We start from the raw sequence: 17,104 nt of genomic DNA, 5'->3' as shown, positions 1-17,104 counted from the left end.
GGGAAAAGGGTTAAACTAGACCAGGCGTTATGGAGAAGGGGCAACTCTGGAGGTATGAAGTTCAGCAGGTCATGGTATGAACATTGTGCAATACTCATTCCGCATATTTTTTTACAAGCATCCGATCGCTATTTACAAAATGTACTGTGCGTGAGAGCGTGCATTTGCAGCCGCCTTAACTATATAGTGTAACTATGTGGTGGGAAGGCCTCACTGGGAAGAAAACTTCCGGTACCATGGGATGTGAGCCACATTTTGATTGGAATCAGCATAAGACCTTGTTGGGTGAGTAAAATGTGAAAGGGTATGCCTTCTTTTGTCTGCTTTTATTTTGAATTTGCAAGTTGAATAAACTTTTGTTTGAACGCATGAATTTCGTCATTCTTTTTACATTCACCTCGGGATAACACAAGGCCCCTTTCAGGGAGATGTACACTCTTAAAAAAGTTTGCACCCTTTGGGGCTTATTTTGGCCCAAAACAATAATCTTGCTGGAATGCTGTGGGCTAGAATGCTGGCTTCTGGGTGCAGTGCAGATCATGTCCACTCAAAAGTGCCCATCATCTTGCCCAAGGTCATGGTAAGAAGCCATGACCACAGTGATGCATAACTGACAGTGTCCTAAATGAGAGGGGAAAAAAAAAAAGACGGACTCCCAGCTTACCGCTGCCGTGTGAGGCCAGGAGAAAGTGGCAGCGAGCATCCGAGCAAGTGTGTGAGAGTGATGAAAGGCAGAAAGATAAGTGGGGAGCGCAGTACAGCACCTGGTTCGGCTCGCGAAGACGTCTACGCTGCCACCCTGTTGCCTTTCTCTTGGTATTTTCAAAGTCTAGATTTCAAGGTATACAGAGTCTGGCACAAAAAGATTTTGAGGTATCAGAGTTTGAGTTACAACGGTGCCGCTCCACTGAGTTTTGAGCTGCCCCTTTCCACATTATCTAGCACACGTGAATAACGTCACTCGGGCGAGAGATCCGATTGGCTACCTATGCAACGTCATTGGGCATGCTAGAAACGTGTCGCTTCATTAAGATTACTCATAATAGCATGCATATAAACGTAGACCTCTTTTCAAACCAATGGCCCACTTCCACCTGAGAATGCGAATCGGCATGCTACAGCTCTGGCGATGGCAGATAAATAGCACCAGCACTGTACTGCTCATGTATTTAACTGCAGGTGTGTGCATGGAGTAAACTGTAGTGAGCGCACGCTGTAGAAGATGCAACTGACTTACATCAATGTCAACACTGACCTCTTTGGTGAACATAACGATCACCCGCAGTTTTGAAAAGGAAGAAATGGTCTCTAGTCCATGCTGTGAAGGTGCTTGGACAGTGAAGCTGCAGACGACAACTAGAATGATTGCCCATTGTGACGCAGGTTGAAATTATTCACGTGGTTACATTCACATGCACTTTACCCAAATTATTAGCCTAAGACGTTTTGATAGCCTGTGACTTGGCTTGGGCTGCTACTTTGTGCACCTACAAAGAGTGGACCAGCGAGAAGAGAAATTTGCTGCACCTGATATGCACGCTGCTCTTTAGGAGTCCAATTATATGCGGCCTTCCCATAGTGCTGTCACAACACAAATCAGTTGCAAGGCAGGTTCTTTTACGTACAGAAGTGTAGTTATGTCACTCCTTGCATTGTATGCTACAGTCAAGCTGCCGTCGCCACGGCAGCTTGCACAACAGTAATGTTTACTGGGAAACGTGTGCGGGGGGTGCTACCTGCTTCACGATGCATGTAGGCGCAAGAGCACCTTATCATCAATTATGTGGTTTGGATGCTTGTTTTAAGCTTGTTATTTATTGAAACGTATGCTGTTCTGCATGTTGTATGCGTGATTCCAAAGAATGTATGCACTGTCGCTTCACTTGTTAAGAACTTGTAGCCTTTGCCTTACAGGAAGTATGAGCCATTGTATTTGAGGTAGGGGTGTGCAACTATCAAAATTTTCGAAAACGAATCGAATACGAACAGTTAGATCAAATATTGAATCGAATATTGAATAATGATATGCACATGCATTTATCAGCAAGCTGGTTTAACATGTTGGAACATTGCGATTACATTGTCACTGATAAAAAAATTCAACTAGGAAGCCGTTATATACTAAAATATTGTGTATTTGACTCATGTTAGCTTTGGAAAATGAAGTAGTTTCCACTAGTTGTCTGTTCTCGCCAACCTGTGCCTTATTACACTGCACCAATTTCCCGTAAACTCGGAGGCATTTGACTCTGTACCAGCCGTCACTCATCGCATTTGCTGTCACGCAATAAGCTCATGATTAGGGGTGGAATCTGCCAAAGAGGGCACCCTCGCTGTTTGGAAACCCATGCTCCTTGTTAATGAGGCTGGCTTTCCTTGCAAAGCTCACACGTCCAGTGGCTAAGCGTGTTTTACATACGAACTTTCGCCAGCAGCATGAAATTATCGCAAAATTCAGCACAAAATCAGACACACTTTCTTAGATTAGATAGATGGTGGTGGTGGTGAATTGTAGCAACAGGCGGGTTTAGCCTGGCGAACAAGGCCGGCAATTGCTCCGCCCGTTAGATTAGATAGAAATTTTTAGATTAGATAGAAATAAACGCTAAGAACTGTGTTTTCTGCCGCACAGCCAGCAATATATTCGATTTGTTTTGATTATCTAGTTTTTGAATCGAGTATGAATATTAAAAATATAATATTCGATAATATTAGAAGATTTTCAAATACCAACTTTTCTAATCAAATTCAAATGTTGAAAATATTTGATAATATTTAAAATTTTCGAATATTTGCACACCCCTAATTTGGGGGTATGAGCCATTGCTGATGATAGTTTTCTGATGACATTACATCATAAAGAAATCCTGGTATCTTAGCCATAAATAGTTTCGTCATAAAAGGTGCTTCTATCAACAGCCGCAGGTTCCGCATTTGTCAGAGAGCCAAGTTTTGCGTATAATTTGCACAGAATGGTAGCAAAAAAGATATCCTAACAAGCCGAGATGCGGAATCTAAACGGTGTATAGGCAATGCAATGTGACAAAACGTGAAATGATACCGTCTCTGCCTTCCACTTGGAAAGTGTAGGTTCAAATCCTGCTGTCAGTGTAACTTACTTTTTCCCTATTCTTTTTTTCAGTTATAGAGTAAAGGAAACATTAAAAGTGGTAATTTTGCCACATTCACAAGTCAATAATAATAATAAATTATGGGGTTTTATGTGCCAAAACCACTTTCTGATTATGAGGCGTGCCGTAGTGGGGGACTTTGGAAATTTTGACCACCTGGGGTTCTTTAACGTGCACCTAAACCTAAGTGCACGGGTGTTTTCGCATTTTGCCCCCATCGAAATGCGGCCGCCGTGGCCGGGATTCGATCCCGCAACCTCGTGCTCAGCAGCCCAATACCATAGCCACTGAGCAACCACGGCGGGTCACATTCACAAGTTAACGGCAGCTCTAGCCTCTAGCGTTGTACTTTGATGCTGTACAACAAAGTACTGCTGCAACACGCGTCTACAAACAAATCTTGTGAGCATAGATATATAAATGTACGTGTTAGACATTTACATTGCTATTAGGTTATCATAAACTGAAATAATACAGGAAACAGCTACCTTGTAGTTTGTACATGTGGTGAGTGCCCGCATCTACAAACGTCTCTTTTCTCCTAATGTAGCGCAATTCAGTGAACACTGAGCATTGTGCTGCAGCATCTCAATTCACTGTGTGACATTCGGTTTTAATGTCCGCTAAAAAAACTGCTTAGGAAAGCGATGCGGGAATGCACTTCGCTCAAATCAACTGGAAGTAGACAATACTTGAGTGACTGCACGAAGGAGGCAGGACATAGCAATGGCTGCATGATGTAAAAGCTGACCGAGAATGCCGTGGCTTAAAAGAAAGGTAATGGTTAACCACTTCTACCTGTTTTATTATAGTGCACCAATACGAAATTCTTGTGATAAAGCCTTTCCTGAGAGATACCCGCTGTGTCTAGGCGTATGATAAAAAAGCATGTCGGTGGGCATTTAAAGGGCAGCTCTGGTGATTTTTTAAGTAAACGGATCTGAATAAAATTTGCTGAATGCGTGCTTCTGCACGCTTCTGTTATTTCTTGAAAACATCAGGCTTGAGAGTTAAGCAAATATTTTGCAAATGAATTTCGTTTATTTCCTCAAAACATCTGCCTTGCCTGCTCCTCAGCTACTGGTCACATTGTGTTATGACGTAAAAGGAGGAACACGCAGAGCATGCTGGTAATTAATGGCAGACAACAAAGCCAAGGAGTGAGCTAGTGTTTGGCGTGAGAAGCTGCTGTCGCAAAAAGTTGTGTGTGGATGGGCAAGAGATGGGAGGCAAGTGGTGTTGCGTTGCTGGCTGCACAAACTTCAGCCCCTGCAATTTATACACAGTTTGAGTCGATATAGCATTCAGCCGAGTTTGAGCCTATCACAGCCGCCGAGTTTGTGCGTCTACTGCTGGCGGACTTGAGTGACTGACCTGAAGCTGATTCAGCCATTATAAGACTGAAGAAAACTGCTTCTGTAGTTCAGTTTAAACCATACAGACTTGAAATAAAACATTCCTCATTTCATACAGTGCACACACAAAAAGCTAGAAGTGACAACACGGCGTGCTGTCAGCATGAGTACATTGCCGATCTCGAAGGCGGTCAGTTGCGCTAACCGATACTTCCCTAAATTAAATGTTACTATGTACACGGGTGTATTTCTATGTATTGTTATGCTGACTCATTATTTAGCTTCTGAGGTGCACTGTTTGCCACATATACAGCGGCATACACAACTGCAACGTTCAGCTGCCAATGGTGTCAATACTGGCTTCGGCATTTCCGCAAGAAAACTGCACATTCTTTAAATGAACGATCATATGCGCAATATCCTAATCTATATCTACTTTATGAAACACGCCAATTGTGTGCATGAAGAGAGCACAAAAAATGATAAGTAGGCAGCATAACAATGCTTCTGTACTACCGTTCTGTCTCCCGCTCGCTGTTTTTGAAAGTGCACGGTCGCTCACATCAGCACGACTCATGAGTGATGCAGAGGTGCTTACATGCACAAGATGTACGTGCTTTGCTATGTTCTATATTGATTGATGATGATGATGAGCATTATGCCTCAAGCGAACGACGAACAGTCGCTGTACCTGCTGATGTAAACAAATGCACCAGTCGTGCATCAGACTGTCAATGGCAATCTTGCGGGATACAAATGTGGGAAGTCGTGCGAAGTACGCGAAGCACTTCCCCAAGAAAGGAGTAAAACACCTAAAATAGCAAGCAGCCTAGCTTCATGTTGCAGAGCAATAAATTGCTCATGGGCGCTTGCCCTCGTGGTGGTGGGTTGATGGCGATTTGTGGCTATTGAATTCGTTGGAATCATAGCTGTCACCGTTCGACAAATTAAAAGAGCTGATGTAGAAGACTTTGTCACCTGAAGGTCAGGCGCAGTCACAAATCAGCTGAGTGTCACCTTTGTTTTTGCGCTTTTTTGCTTATTTAAGATTATTTTCGAATTTGCAGAACAGTTCTACTATTATACATGTGACATGGGTATCTTAGGAACCGAAATACTCCATTACCTTGACATGGTAAAAAAAAATATTGGAGTTGCCCTTTAAATACAACAATATTTCTGCACAAGCAAAAAAAAGTCAAACATAGGGGAAAAAAATGGGGGGGGGAGCAAGAGAGAGAAGAGAGAGAGAAATATGATGTCGAAAAGATTTTACATATTTTTAATATTGTGCATGATCAATTTGCATGAAATTTGCCTAGAATGTAGACCAGACTTTCCAGAAAAAGATCAAGATATGAAAGTTTTCCTTCTACATAGGTGATACCCTTAGAACCATTACAAGCTTCCTGTAGAACTTCCTCAAAGTTTATGTGGCCTATGTCGAACCTTGCTACCTCCTAGTGGCCGTGCCGGGAAACAGCTGATCCAAGTTCAGGCTTGAAGCGAAAGAGGGTGTCCTATAACAGCATGTGCTGAATGCCTTGTAGTTCTCAAATCGTTGTGATGCCGCCGTGCACATGTCCAAAAATGAAAAAGATGGATTCTAAAAGGCTTTTGTTGTACATGTATTGTCATCGCAGGGGAAATACAGCAATGTATGATTTCATAATTTCCAGAAAGAAGCAGATGACACGCATCAGAGAGCAACCGGGATAACAAACTTCCGCATCGGGAAAAGGTGGCTGATACTATACCAGTTTGTTCGAAACACTTCACTCTAGACGAGTTCTTTCTCCTGGCGAGTAGACCATTGCTTTCTTTTATAGTGCAGCTCTTAGGCACCCATTCCTATGTTGAGCATGTGTGTGCCTTGGTGTCACTGAGCGAATGAACACAGCGAAAGATGAAAGCGAACAAGGAGTGCAGCGGGAGATGAAAGAAGAGAGCACGAGGAGCAGACTGCAGTGTAAGGTCAAGGTGGAAAGTGGAGGAGGAGAGTATGGCGAAGAGCGAAGAGGAAAGCAGAGTGCTGGACGAGACTACGAGATAGTGCCATAGTAATTTGTAATCTGAATGTATGTGTGACACAAATTATGTAGTACTTTCTGGAAGCCACGCAATTACACTGGAACCTTCGATGAGTCATGTATAAAAGCCGAAGCGGCTGAACTGCAGATCAGATTGTTGGCTACTATCGCCGACTCTGCTAACTGCTATTGTTCTTGAGTGTTACTTGTTTTGCAACGCATCGCTCCGTTTGCAACGTGCTGCACGAGACATTGTTTGCGCCAGCCAATATACTGCAAAATGAAAACACGTATAGAGCTTTGCTCTAATTTCACATTAGGGAGTATTGTAATCGTTAGTGAATTAAAAAGAATTTAAATATCCTGCTGATGTTTCAAATCACGCAGTGTACTTTTTTCAGGCAGTCGCTTTCATAAATTATAGTTATGCACGCTAAAGATACATTTGGTTTTGTTCGTTTATAGATTTCTGCCCTAGCATTAGCATTACTAATGCTTTAAGCAGCAGGAATATTCTCGCCAATGTACTTCTACGTGCAGGGATGGTAGCAGGAATGATAAGTACTTCAGAAGGTCTGAAGATATATCGTTTTCATAGCATGTATCAGTTCAGCAGTGTAAGCCGAAGATGCTGTTTTCTCATTTAACGCTGTGAGTCGTCAGTTTATTTGCGTGCAAGAAATTTAGAACTGCACACCGCACTTATTGCAGCTCTGGAGCATTTGGCGCTAGTTTGCTTTCCAACACTGCACGCAGCTAATGTTTATTACAGCTAGTTCAATTGGTTTCGAAGTCAAGCAATTGCACTAAGACTTTGCCAAAAGAAAACCCTCGCTAAATTTTGGAAACCTGGTGGAAGAAACTCAACTTGGCTCAATTGGTAGTTATTCACCTCTCACATTTCACAGGGTTTGAGAATTTCTACAGGTGGTAGGTGTCTGCTGTGATCCCAAGCCAACAAATGGAACTCTCATTTGTTTTTATTCCAAGACAACTTGACCAGGTAACCTTACAGTTTTTAGCCTCATTCTATCAGTGCAGAATATCTGTATTTAGCTTCTGAAAGCATGGCAGATGTTGCTGCGTATATATTGTGAGATGCTATATGTGATACACTGCTATACAAGTCATAGTGTGCAGTTGCCTATGAAAGTAAAAAACAGTTGAGTATTTTACTTGTAGCAGTGGAGCAATGCTGCGAACAAATGATTGCACCTTTCGGAGAAGCTCGCTATGCACAACCACTTCCATTTCAGAGCGCAGATCTTAGGCACCCGTTCCTGCAGTAAGCGAATGCGGAGACTAATGAGAGTGGCCAGGCCCCTTCAGTGACATGCGCACGGGAAACTGGGGGGTATTCTATAAGAGTCCTCCTCGTGCATTGTCCATTTCGGCCACCGCTGATTGGATGCAGCTGTACGAGTGAGGAAGATACGAGCGGCCCCAGCAAATCTGCAGCGGCCATAATGGACAGTCCACTAAGTGGACTTTTACAGAATACCTTCCCTAGTGTCATGCGGACCCACCCAACCGCTCGATGCATATTCGTAACATGGTCTCAGCCGGACTGCTCACCTTGTACTATCCTCTCCTCGCATCAGCTCTCGCTTCTTTGGTTCGCTTGGTATGGTCTCGTTCGCACTCATTTCAATTGTCATGGTTTGAGACTGTTTTGCAATCTGATTGCATGCGCGACGCGAATTGTGTAGTACTTCCTGGAAGTCACGCAGCACCAGCGATCACACTTGAACCTACAAGGAGTTATCTATAAAAGTCGATGTGCTTGACCTGTAGATCAGATTTTTGACGATCGCTGACTCTGCTACATGTCTCTAAAATTCTTTGCCTCAAATGTTGCAAAATGAAAACATGTATATAGCTGTGCTCAAATTTTGCATTAGGGAGTATCCTAACCGTCCGTGAATTTTTTAAACCTCCTGCTCGCCTCAAAGGCTCTTTGTCTTTAAGAAAATCTGATGCAGCTCGCTGGGCAGGCTGGGCCTTTGCATGTGCAGCGCAACTATTTCTGCAATTTTGTCAATGAAATGCTTATGTAAATAGGGTTATCGGCAGCAAAGACCCTTTTGGCTTACACAAAACGGCTCAATTCGACGCTACAAAAGAGAACTGTGACCGCAGCAACAAGCAAAAGAGCTGCCGTGACCTTGGATGTTGTAGCCATCTTTGTTTATTTAGACAGTCTTGCGAGCACAAGTAGCAGATTGTGGAGTTGCCAACAGAAGTCACCATATCTCCACAAAAGTACGTGCAGCAAATCTCGTTTTCAGGCACAGCAACCAAATATTTTTGGTGAAACTCAAGATGCATTCTGGGTTTTTCTTTGAGCAGAGCTAGACACCAGCTTCTCATCTTTCAGCCTCTCGCATAGGTCGGCAGTATAAGTGAGCACCCCTGACTCATACTCCCCATTACTTCCAGGCTTTGCACTCACTCATGTTCATACTCATATCTACTCACACACACCGGCCCTCACTCACGTTCGTACCCACGGCCGCTCACACTCAGAGGTACAGTTAAACCTCGATATAATGAAATTCTCGATATAACAAAGTATTTAATTTTTCATAACCTCTTGTCTATAAAACGCCATGTAATTAGAATCTCAATATAACAAAGTGTGTTTGTATGCGATTTCAATATAATGAAATTTTGCCTCCGCAGCAAAGGAATGCCGAGACAATAAATGGAAACTTCCAAGGATGCAGATGCAGGGTGTCTACCAAGTTGACATTTCCCAATTCCCTGAATTTTCAAGGTTTTCCTTGAGTGCCTTTGCAATATTCCCTGAGTGATGCAGGACTATGTTTTATGTCAAGGCGGGCTGAAACCATGTCGCCCCATGCTGTCACTCTCTAAATAGTAAGCATATGAAAAACAAATAAAGAAAACGACTTAATCCAGTTTGAATACTAAGGAGTAGTGTTTATGTTATTCAAAAAGAGAATAGAAGGAAGGGGTTAGTAAAACGCACAGCAAATAAAATGTATTCGAAAAAAAAAATTGCAAATTGAGTCGGACATTCTCAAATACAAATAAAAAGGAGATGCATACAGAAGCAAATATTTTCGAATACGAGCTATTTCTATCAACTGATAGCAAGCTCAGTGGTATGAGGCCCGAATTTTTCACAACTGAGATTCTCTCTTAAAGGGACACTAAAGTGAAAAATGATTTCTTCTGCATCAGTAAATTACCGTTCTACAACACCAAAAACACCACTATTACAACGATAAGACGTTTGGGAAGCCAGAAATAGCGCAAGAACGAAATACGGGTGGCGACGCCTACTTCAGTTCCCGCACCTGGAGGCTGTGACGTCATGGATTTTTATGGCATCTTCTAGGGCCTACTAATTATATATAGCGGTACAGATTGACTACATTGTGTTCTAAAGGAATGAAATATTAAACATGGCAAGTTTCGGGAACCTTTATTCAGCCAACGCGGCCCAAATGCGAAAACATACTTTGGAATCCCTGACGTCACGTTGACGTACCGGCGTTGGGATTTCGGCGCGGAATTCAAATACTGATACTTGTACCTTCATTTTCTCATTTATTAATCAAACTATTTTTTCGAAATGACTGCCTGCAGGGTTCTTAAACAATGCTCCATTAGTCTAAACTGATTTATTGTTTCCCTTTAGTGTCCCTTTAACAGCTCGTAAGTCAACCTCAACTGCCCTGACATACTCTCAGCCCACACACGACACCTCAGTGTTGTGCTTCATTGCTTTAGAGAGTTTGTTTTGGTTTGGATGAGGAACACCTGCATCACGGCATCAGCCAACACTGTCTTTTGAGGTCAAGCTCCTTCAAAACAGCGGCAGCACACTTCCTTTCTCTTTCATTCCCCAATGTGTGGGCCCTTTTTCTTCTTGTACTCCTTCCACCACTCCTTCGCCCCATGAACCATTTGAAGCATCTTCTTAGTCAGTTGCACAGTCCACGCCCAATTTTTCAAACTCCCTAGGGGCCACGGAAACGTCCGAAAAATCGACCAGTTGGAAAAAATAAATGCATGTTATTTATTCCCCTTAAGGGCTCATACCACCCCAGGCACATTTGAAAACGCTCTGAAGGCCTGTCGGTACACGTATTAGGCATATCAGTGCTCGTACTGTGACAGGAGATACCGGGTGCACGCGTGCACAATTAAATACGTGCTGTGTCCCATGGCAATAGCCCCTTCCTATGCTTGTTATGCTTCACTGCAATACTTTTGCGTATGTTTCACCAAGTAACATTTCTGTACAGAGGCGAAGCTGACTCTCGGGAACCAGCATTATGCAACGCACCGTGCTTTCCAAGCTTCTAAGCCAATCATGAGGACCACAAAGGCAGAGTCGGTGCCATTGCTGACAGCAGCAAATTCTTTCAATGGAAAACACGGCACCCAATGGCAAGAAGCTTAACAGAGAACGTCAAAGCAGCTAGGCCTAGCGTTGCAGCAGTGGTGGCTACGGGTGCCAGCGGATCTGCATGCGAGAGCACCGGTTCGAGGCAGCGAGGTAATCAAAACAGCAGCGGTGGTGGCTTTGATTAATGGCCTTTCGGGCCTGCGGTCATGGCAAGAAGCGCCGGAAAATCGGACGGCGAAGGGTTCTTGCGTCGGAAATTTCAGACGTTCCGATACATTGACTCTATGGGGTGCGTGGTGGTGCTGCGAAGCTGTCCAGATTATTGTGCATCCGGAAAGTCAGTCGTTGACTGCACACTGGCAACTCCTCCAGCTGACGACAGGGCGTCGAAGACGATTCATTAAGATTCCTGTCTAATACTCGAGCCAGCATTACCGCGACTTTTAACCCTTTCAATAAAATTACAGCTAATTTTCCCTGATAGAGGCACAAATTCCCCGAATTTTCCCTGACTACTCAAAATACCTGAGAAATCCCAGTTTTCCCGGTTGGTAGAGACCCTGAGATGGTCAAATGATTGAATTATAAGCGGCTGCTTGCAAACACACACATCTCAAATTGCACGCGGCGTGAGGCGGAGCAGCATCGTGTTTTGTATAAAGTCTAAGTGCGATAAGATCTTATTGTGCCCCGCGCACTTTGTACTTTAGTGCGAGTGAAAGTGTGCGAGGACGAGAAAGAAAGATGATGACTTCATGTACGAGTGCCGTCTTCCGGCACGAGTAAAGGGAAAGAGGGGGAGGGGAGCATGCTCGCAGTTTTATGTATGACCAGCACCTTCCCTAAAAACAAAAACTACAGAACATAACTAGCATCAATACTGAGCAACGACACAACTGCATTTAATTATGGAATGCTGTAATCCAGCATGAATTATTAATACCCATTACCTCTTGGTATTCCACATGCAGTCTTATTCTACTGGTCATAACGGTAAAGTAAAAACGCTGGGCTTGAATGCTAGGTCAGGAATTATGAAGAAGCTTTATTGCTCGGGAGCTCCTATCTAAATACATGAGAACGTAGAAACCAGTTTCTCGGCAACTGCACCAATTTTGATTAGGTTTGTTACATTTAAAAGAAGTTAAAATTGTGTGTATATTGTCTCTTACCAATTCATTGTACTTAAAGAATAATAAATAATCAACTGAATAATGTAATTATAGGAAGTGGATTTTAAATTTATGCCAATAACTGCTTCAGAAAAAACGTATCAAAATTGCAAAATTAAAATGGTAATTAGTGAGTAGGACTTAGGCTACACCCTCATAAACATTGCAACAATTTTACGTTATCTGTAAATTCGTATAATACATTTATCCACATCAGATGCTTAAACAGAAGCAGTTTACAGAACTGCGAAATCTCTTTTCGGTCGAGAGTTATACTATTTTATACTTAATGCATCCACTCTTTTAAATTTTAAGATTTTTCGTCTTTCTTGTAACTAAATTAGAGTTCCCAAATAAAATATAGCTTCTTAGAGTTGCCTCTCAACTGCAAAAAGTTCATGCAAATTGGTTTAGCTGTCGTGTAAAAAGAGAATTTCTACTTTTTACATACATTTGAATTGGGGAAATTGGAGTTGGCCATGAGCTCAAGTTTTCTCTAAAACCACACAGCATGCTTTAATGTTTCAAGAAACCATACCACCTCTTCAGCAGGTCCAAGGGTTTCCAGGCATCCCTGCTTGAATACTGCCTCAGGGAACATCAGCTAAAGCAGGCAAACACATGATTATATAGCAGCAGTAAGAAAGGAAAACTTTCTCTGATCGTTCTACATCACATTTACACCCAACAAAGAGGTATTATAAACACTGTTAGGAAAAGGAGCCAAGCATGAACAGAGGCCTGATATTTATTAGTCATAACACATGAAACCAACAGACAATGAAACCAAGGAAAGCATAGGGTAAATTAGTTCCTTAATTTACCCTAGGCTTTCCTTGCATTTTGGCTCCATGTGAATGTAACCGATCATGGCGGGAACCTGTAAACTAGTTTTTAGAGATTTGTTTTGCTACTTACTGCAGCAGTGCCACTCCCCAATTTCCAGCAGCATCGTCGGCATCTACGTAGCGGCTGCACGTGACGACAGTCAGGCAACTATCTGATTGGCTACCCATGTTGCATAATCAATAATTTTAACACGATAGCATTAAGAGAAAGCTCTAGCTCGGGTGCCCCTATCTAAATAAATGTAAAGGAGAACTTGGTTTTTTTTTTTGGCAACCACTGCACCAAATTTGACGAGGACAAAATTGATATGTTACACTAAGACCTGAAAAAATTCAGCAATATGGAAATACAGCTTTTGCAGAACCCATGTACACAACATAACAAATTCACGTAAGGTATAAATTACCTTACTGTTACATGAAAACGAAAGAAACCCCCTTTCCAGCGTTTCTAGAATTCACAAACTGGCCGCAGCATCTGCCATTTGTGTGTGCTGGTGTGTGAGTAACTCGGGGGGCCACGAAGCGGCGCGTCTGGTTCCTTGCAATGCCTCTAGATGGCGATCGCCTCTGCCACATCGTGGCCCATGCAAGAGGCCACGTTTCTACCAGAAAGCCTGCCTTCGTGCATAGCTTTCGTGGTCAGAGTTTCCCACTAAACATTATGGTTACATACGCTCCAATTTCCAGGAAGTGTGAGAAGCATTCAGGGATCTTTGAATGCTATCGCATTCCACTCTTAAAGGCAAAGCTTAAGCATCCTCCAAATTTATTCTAACTTTATGATGAACAAATGTTGCTCGTAATAGTTGAAATATAGGTTAATTTGTTTCTATAAAGAAGTAACAGAAAGGGAATACACAACAATAATTTATCAGTACACTCAAGCAGTTTTGGCATGCAGCAACTGCTGTCTCTTTGTATTATGTGCTCCGCGTTGATACGAGCTGTGCGGTCAGTGTTGGTCTCGAGGTTTCATTTCGCGAATACCATGAATTGCGCTTGATGCGGTGTAGGCGGCAAATCAAGCGATTGGTGACATGTCAAGCTGTGACATAGTGCGAGCGCAGTGTCTGCAGCACATCAAGTTGTTAGTATCCAATCGGCACCAAGATCTACGTGTTTGCAGCCATCACCTCATGCCGGAGGATTACTACTACAATAGAGACTTTTAGCGTGTCCGGTGTTCTGGTAAATGCAGGCGGACTGGGCATTTCGCTGGATGGGTGGATACGAAAATGTGAGTGGTCTGCAGGGTGCAGCCACCTGGCGGCACAGGATTAAGCAGAGAAACACAAAGCTAATACAGTAGTACCCCGTTGATATGATCCCGTTATGTACGATTTCCCGGAGCCAACTTTCGCGATTGAGAACACAAAAAAAATGACACACTAGAGTTACTCATATTTTTGGGGGAAAACACAGGGAAGGTGGGAGGTAAAAATTCAAGACGATGAGCAAAGTGAAAACAAGGCGAAAGCCAGAGCCAATGTTTTGACAAGTGGACAAGGTGACATATGCTTCCCTCAGCATGGTATATATAGGTATGGTTCTTCTAAAGCAGAGGTGATAAGGCGGATGGGTGAGGGCAACAAACGAGGGTGTAGAACTGAAAAGAAAGGTGTGCTATTCAACATCAGTGGAGCAATGTGAGGAAGCGTCGCGTGTCAACTGGTTGACGTGTTAATATAGGTTTCTTTTTTTTTGTGGAAGGGGCCTGGACGACGAGATGGGGTGTGGGATTATTTGCCCTTATTGGAGGTCAGTGAACTATCATCTCTCTGAAAGAAAGAATGGAAGTAATGGCAGAAAATGGTGCTTGTGGAAAAAAAAAAAGGGGAAAAGAGTAACCATATAAATAAAAGAATGAAAAAAAAAGAAGCGCAGAAAAAAAACTAAGCAACTTGATTTTTTTTGCTGGTTCACACGTTCCCAGAAAACACAATCTTTCGGCACCAACGTTCAGTACCTCGCCAAACTGCGATTATAGGATACATTTTCCCATTAAATGCCATGTAAATAAGAAAATGCGAGACGCGTGTTCGACTGATAACAGTAGCCGACGGCTGTGGCAGCTTCACCACAATAATCGCCCACCTGCCTAGTCACACCTCGCAACAGCTTCCCTACAATATTCGCCTGCCCGTCACATGTGAAAACGTTGGCATGCTCTGAATTTCGTATTCCAGTACCAGCAAATCTCCTCCCGGGTCGTCGCATGCTGCATTTACAGCTACTGCTGACAACCCTATTGTGATAAGCATCTTCGCCCATCTGTTTCACAGCGTGTGGGGCCATCAAGCGTACTGTACGCTTTTAATAGGCAATAACCCAAACGTGCTGCTATTCTCTGCTGCAGGCTGCAATCGTAAACGTTTTCCAGACGCTAGATCCAGTGTAAACAAGAAATGGCGTGCACAATTGAGATATGTAGCCGCCCGCCACACCATCTTTCTGGCAATGCTCACTCGCCTGTCTCACGTGACAACGCCGGCAAGCACTCGGTTTCTTATTCCTGTACCAGCAAATCTCCTCCCAGGTCGTCGCACACTGCATTCATAGTGATCACTGTCAAACCTATTGCAATAAGCTTCTTCACCTATCTATTTTATAGTGTGCGGAGGGTAGTGCCATTGGTAGTGTGCTACACTCTTTTAGTAGGCGATAATCCAAATGCAGTGCTGTTCCCTGCTGCAGGCCACGCGATGTGCCACTGCGAATGTGCCGCCCTACAATGACGAAAAAGATCACTGAAATTTCTCCGATTTAAGCGGAATCGAACCCATGTCACAAGGGTTAGTCAAAAACAGAACCCATCTCATTAGCAGGCTGTGCCACAAACGTAATGGGTACGTGCCGCTTTCCAATGAATGCCTTTCATGTCAACGCTTTAGCGAGCTGCGCCATGAATGCACTGGGCATGTTCCACTCTTCAATGAACCTCTCGCTAACTTGGGCCGCTGAGTATGTGCCACTGAGTGTGCAGAAATCAAGGGAACAAGCCTCAGCATTTGCAGGCGCCAGTGTGCCATGCTTCTCATCTTGGAGGCCATGCAGCATGTACTTCTCGGCAGTGCCACAAGATCGTGATGCGTGTCCAGAATGAAGCGCAAAAGTTGAGCCCAGTTGCCACATAACGTGTTTCTCACTGTTTGCATGCATCGGTGCGTCTTTCATTTCGGAGGCTATGCACAGGCTTTGCGGTGGCGGCACTACATAGCGCCGAGTGTTTGTAGGGAATTGTGAAAGAGGAGTCTAACTGCAGTTCATGCTACATACATAACTTGTTCCGTTTCATACATAACTCTCATTCACTAGTGCCATCATGACAGGTCCTTCCGCAATTCTCGTCTTATTGAGATCACAGACATATTTTTCGTGTATTTAACTGAAAAGGTCAATACCGGTAATTGTATTCCCGAGATTGTTTTGCCAACAGCTGTTTTGGGCTTGTTAGGAATGGCCGTACGGGGTGACAACGTGCAGGCTATTTCAGCCTGCTGCACATGTTCCTATTCAACCGGACGGGGCGCACTTCAGAGAACTGCGAATAAACCGGCAGCCACGTGGCGCGGGGTCAGCTAAGGAATGTGGTACTCGGCCGCGCCACCCGGGACGAAGCAGAGTTCTACGAAGCCCTCTGACGTCGGCTCTGGACCTTTACACCTGTGTGTGTGTGCAACACGAGTATGTGAGCCCGCCTCCTGCGGGTCATCTTCAGTGACGTCGAACGATGACTGGACGAACATTTCCATTCACTTGGAATCAAGGGGGGGACCAAGTGCTTATAAGCAGCGGTTGCCGGCTGCTAGTGTGTGCTTGTCATCGGGAGCTGAGTGCTTGTTGTCATGCTAGAAATGTACTAGTGAGCTGTGTGCTCATAAGCTGTTTGCTGTATGTTAGTCTTGCGGGCTCCTTATGGGAGTCACGCTAAACTGTCAATATATGCCTTGTTTTAAATGTAAATACTGCCAATGAATCCTGCTCGCCTAATCCTGTCGCCCGAAGGTCCTCCCTACAACTACGACCGCTCAAATCCCAACAACTGAATGGCAGCGGTGAGATTGGCCTACGGCTCCTAGATCGGCCTACGGCTTGTAAATCGGCCTACGACTCGGGAGATAGCAACGGCACCTTACGGACGTTGGCACATGGTGACCGACCGGTATCCTGATCAAGTTAGAGGC

General features: G+C 43.8%; 1 protein-coding gene across 6 annotated transcripts in view; it reads right to left on the bottom strand.

The window, feature by feature from the left end:
* The window catches only part of LOC135907720 (serine/threonine-protein kinase 31-like), a 326,396-nt gene that overhangs the window by 10,352 nt on the left and 298,940 nt on the right, over positions 1 to 17,104 (bottom strand). For 4 of the 6 annotated variants that reach the window (XM_065439440.1, XM_065439441.1, XM_065439445.1 and 1 more), the window contains one exon: positions 12,608 to 12,673. In XM_065439440.1, coding sequence (XP_065295512.1) covers positions 12,608 to 12,673 — 66 coding nt within the window. The remainder of the gene's footprint in view (positions 1 to 12,607; positions 12,674 to 17,104) is intronic. The other 2 variants (XM_065439442.1, XM_065439444.1) reach the window with 1 other exon arrangement.

The sequence above is a fragment of the Dermacentor albipictus genome, chromosome 1 (genome assembly GCF_038994185.2).
Source record: "Dermacentor albipictus isolate Rhodes 1998 colony chromosome 1, USDA_Dalb.pri_finalv2, whole genome shotgun sequence".
NCBI classification, from domain to species: Eukaryota; Metazoa; Arthropoda; class Arachnida; order Ixodida; family Ixodidae; genus Dermacentor; species Dermacentor albipictus.
The sequence above is the reverse complement of the archived record's forward strand: the minus strand, read 5'-3'. Positions and strand labels throughout refer to the sequence as shown.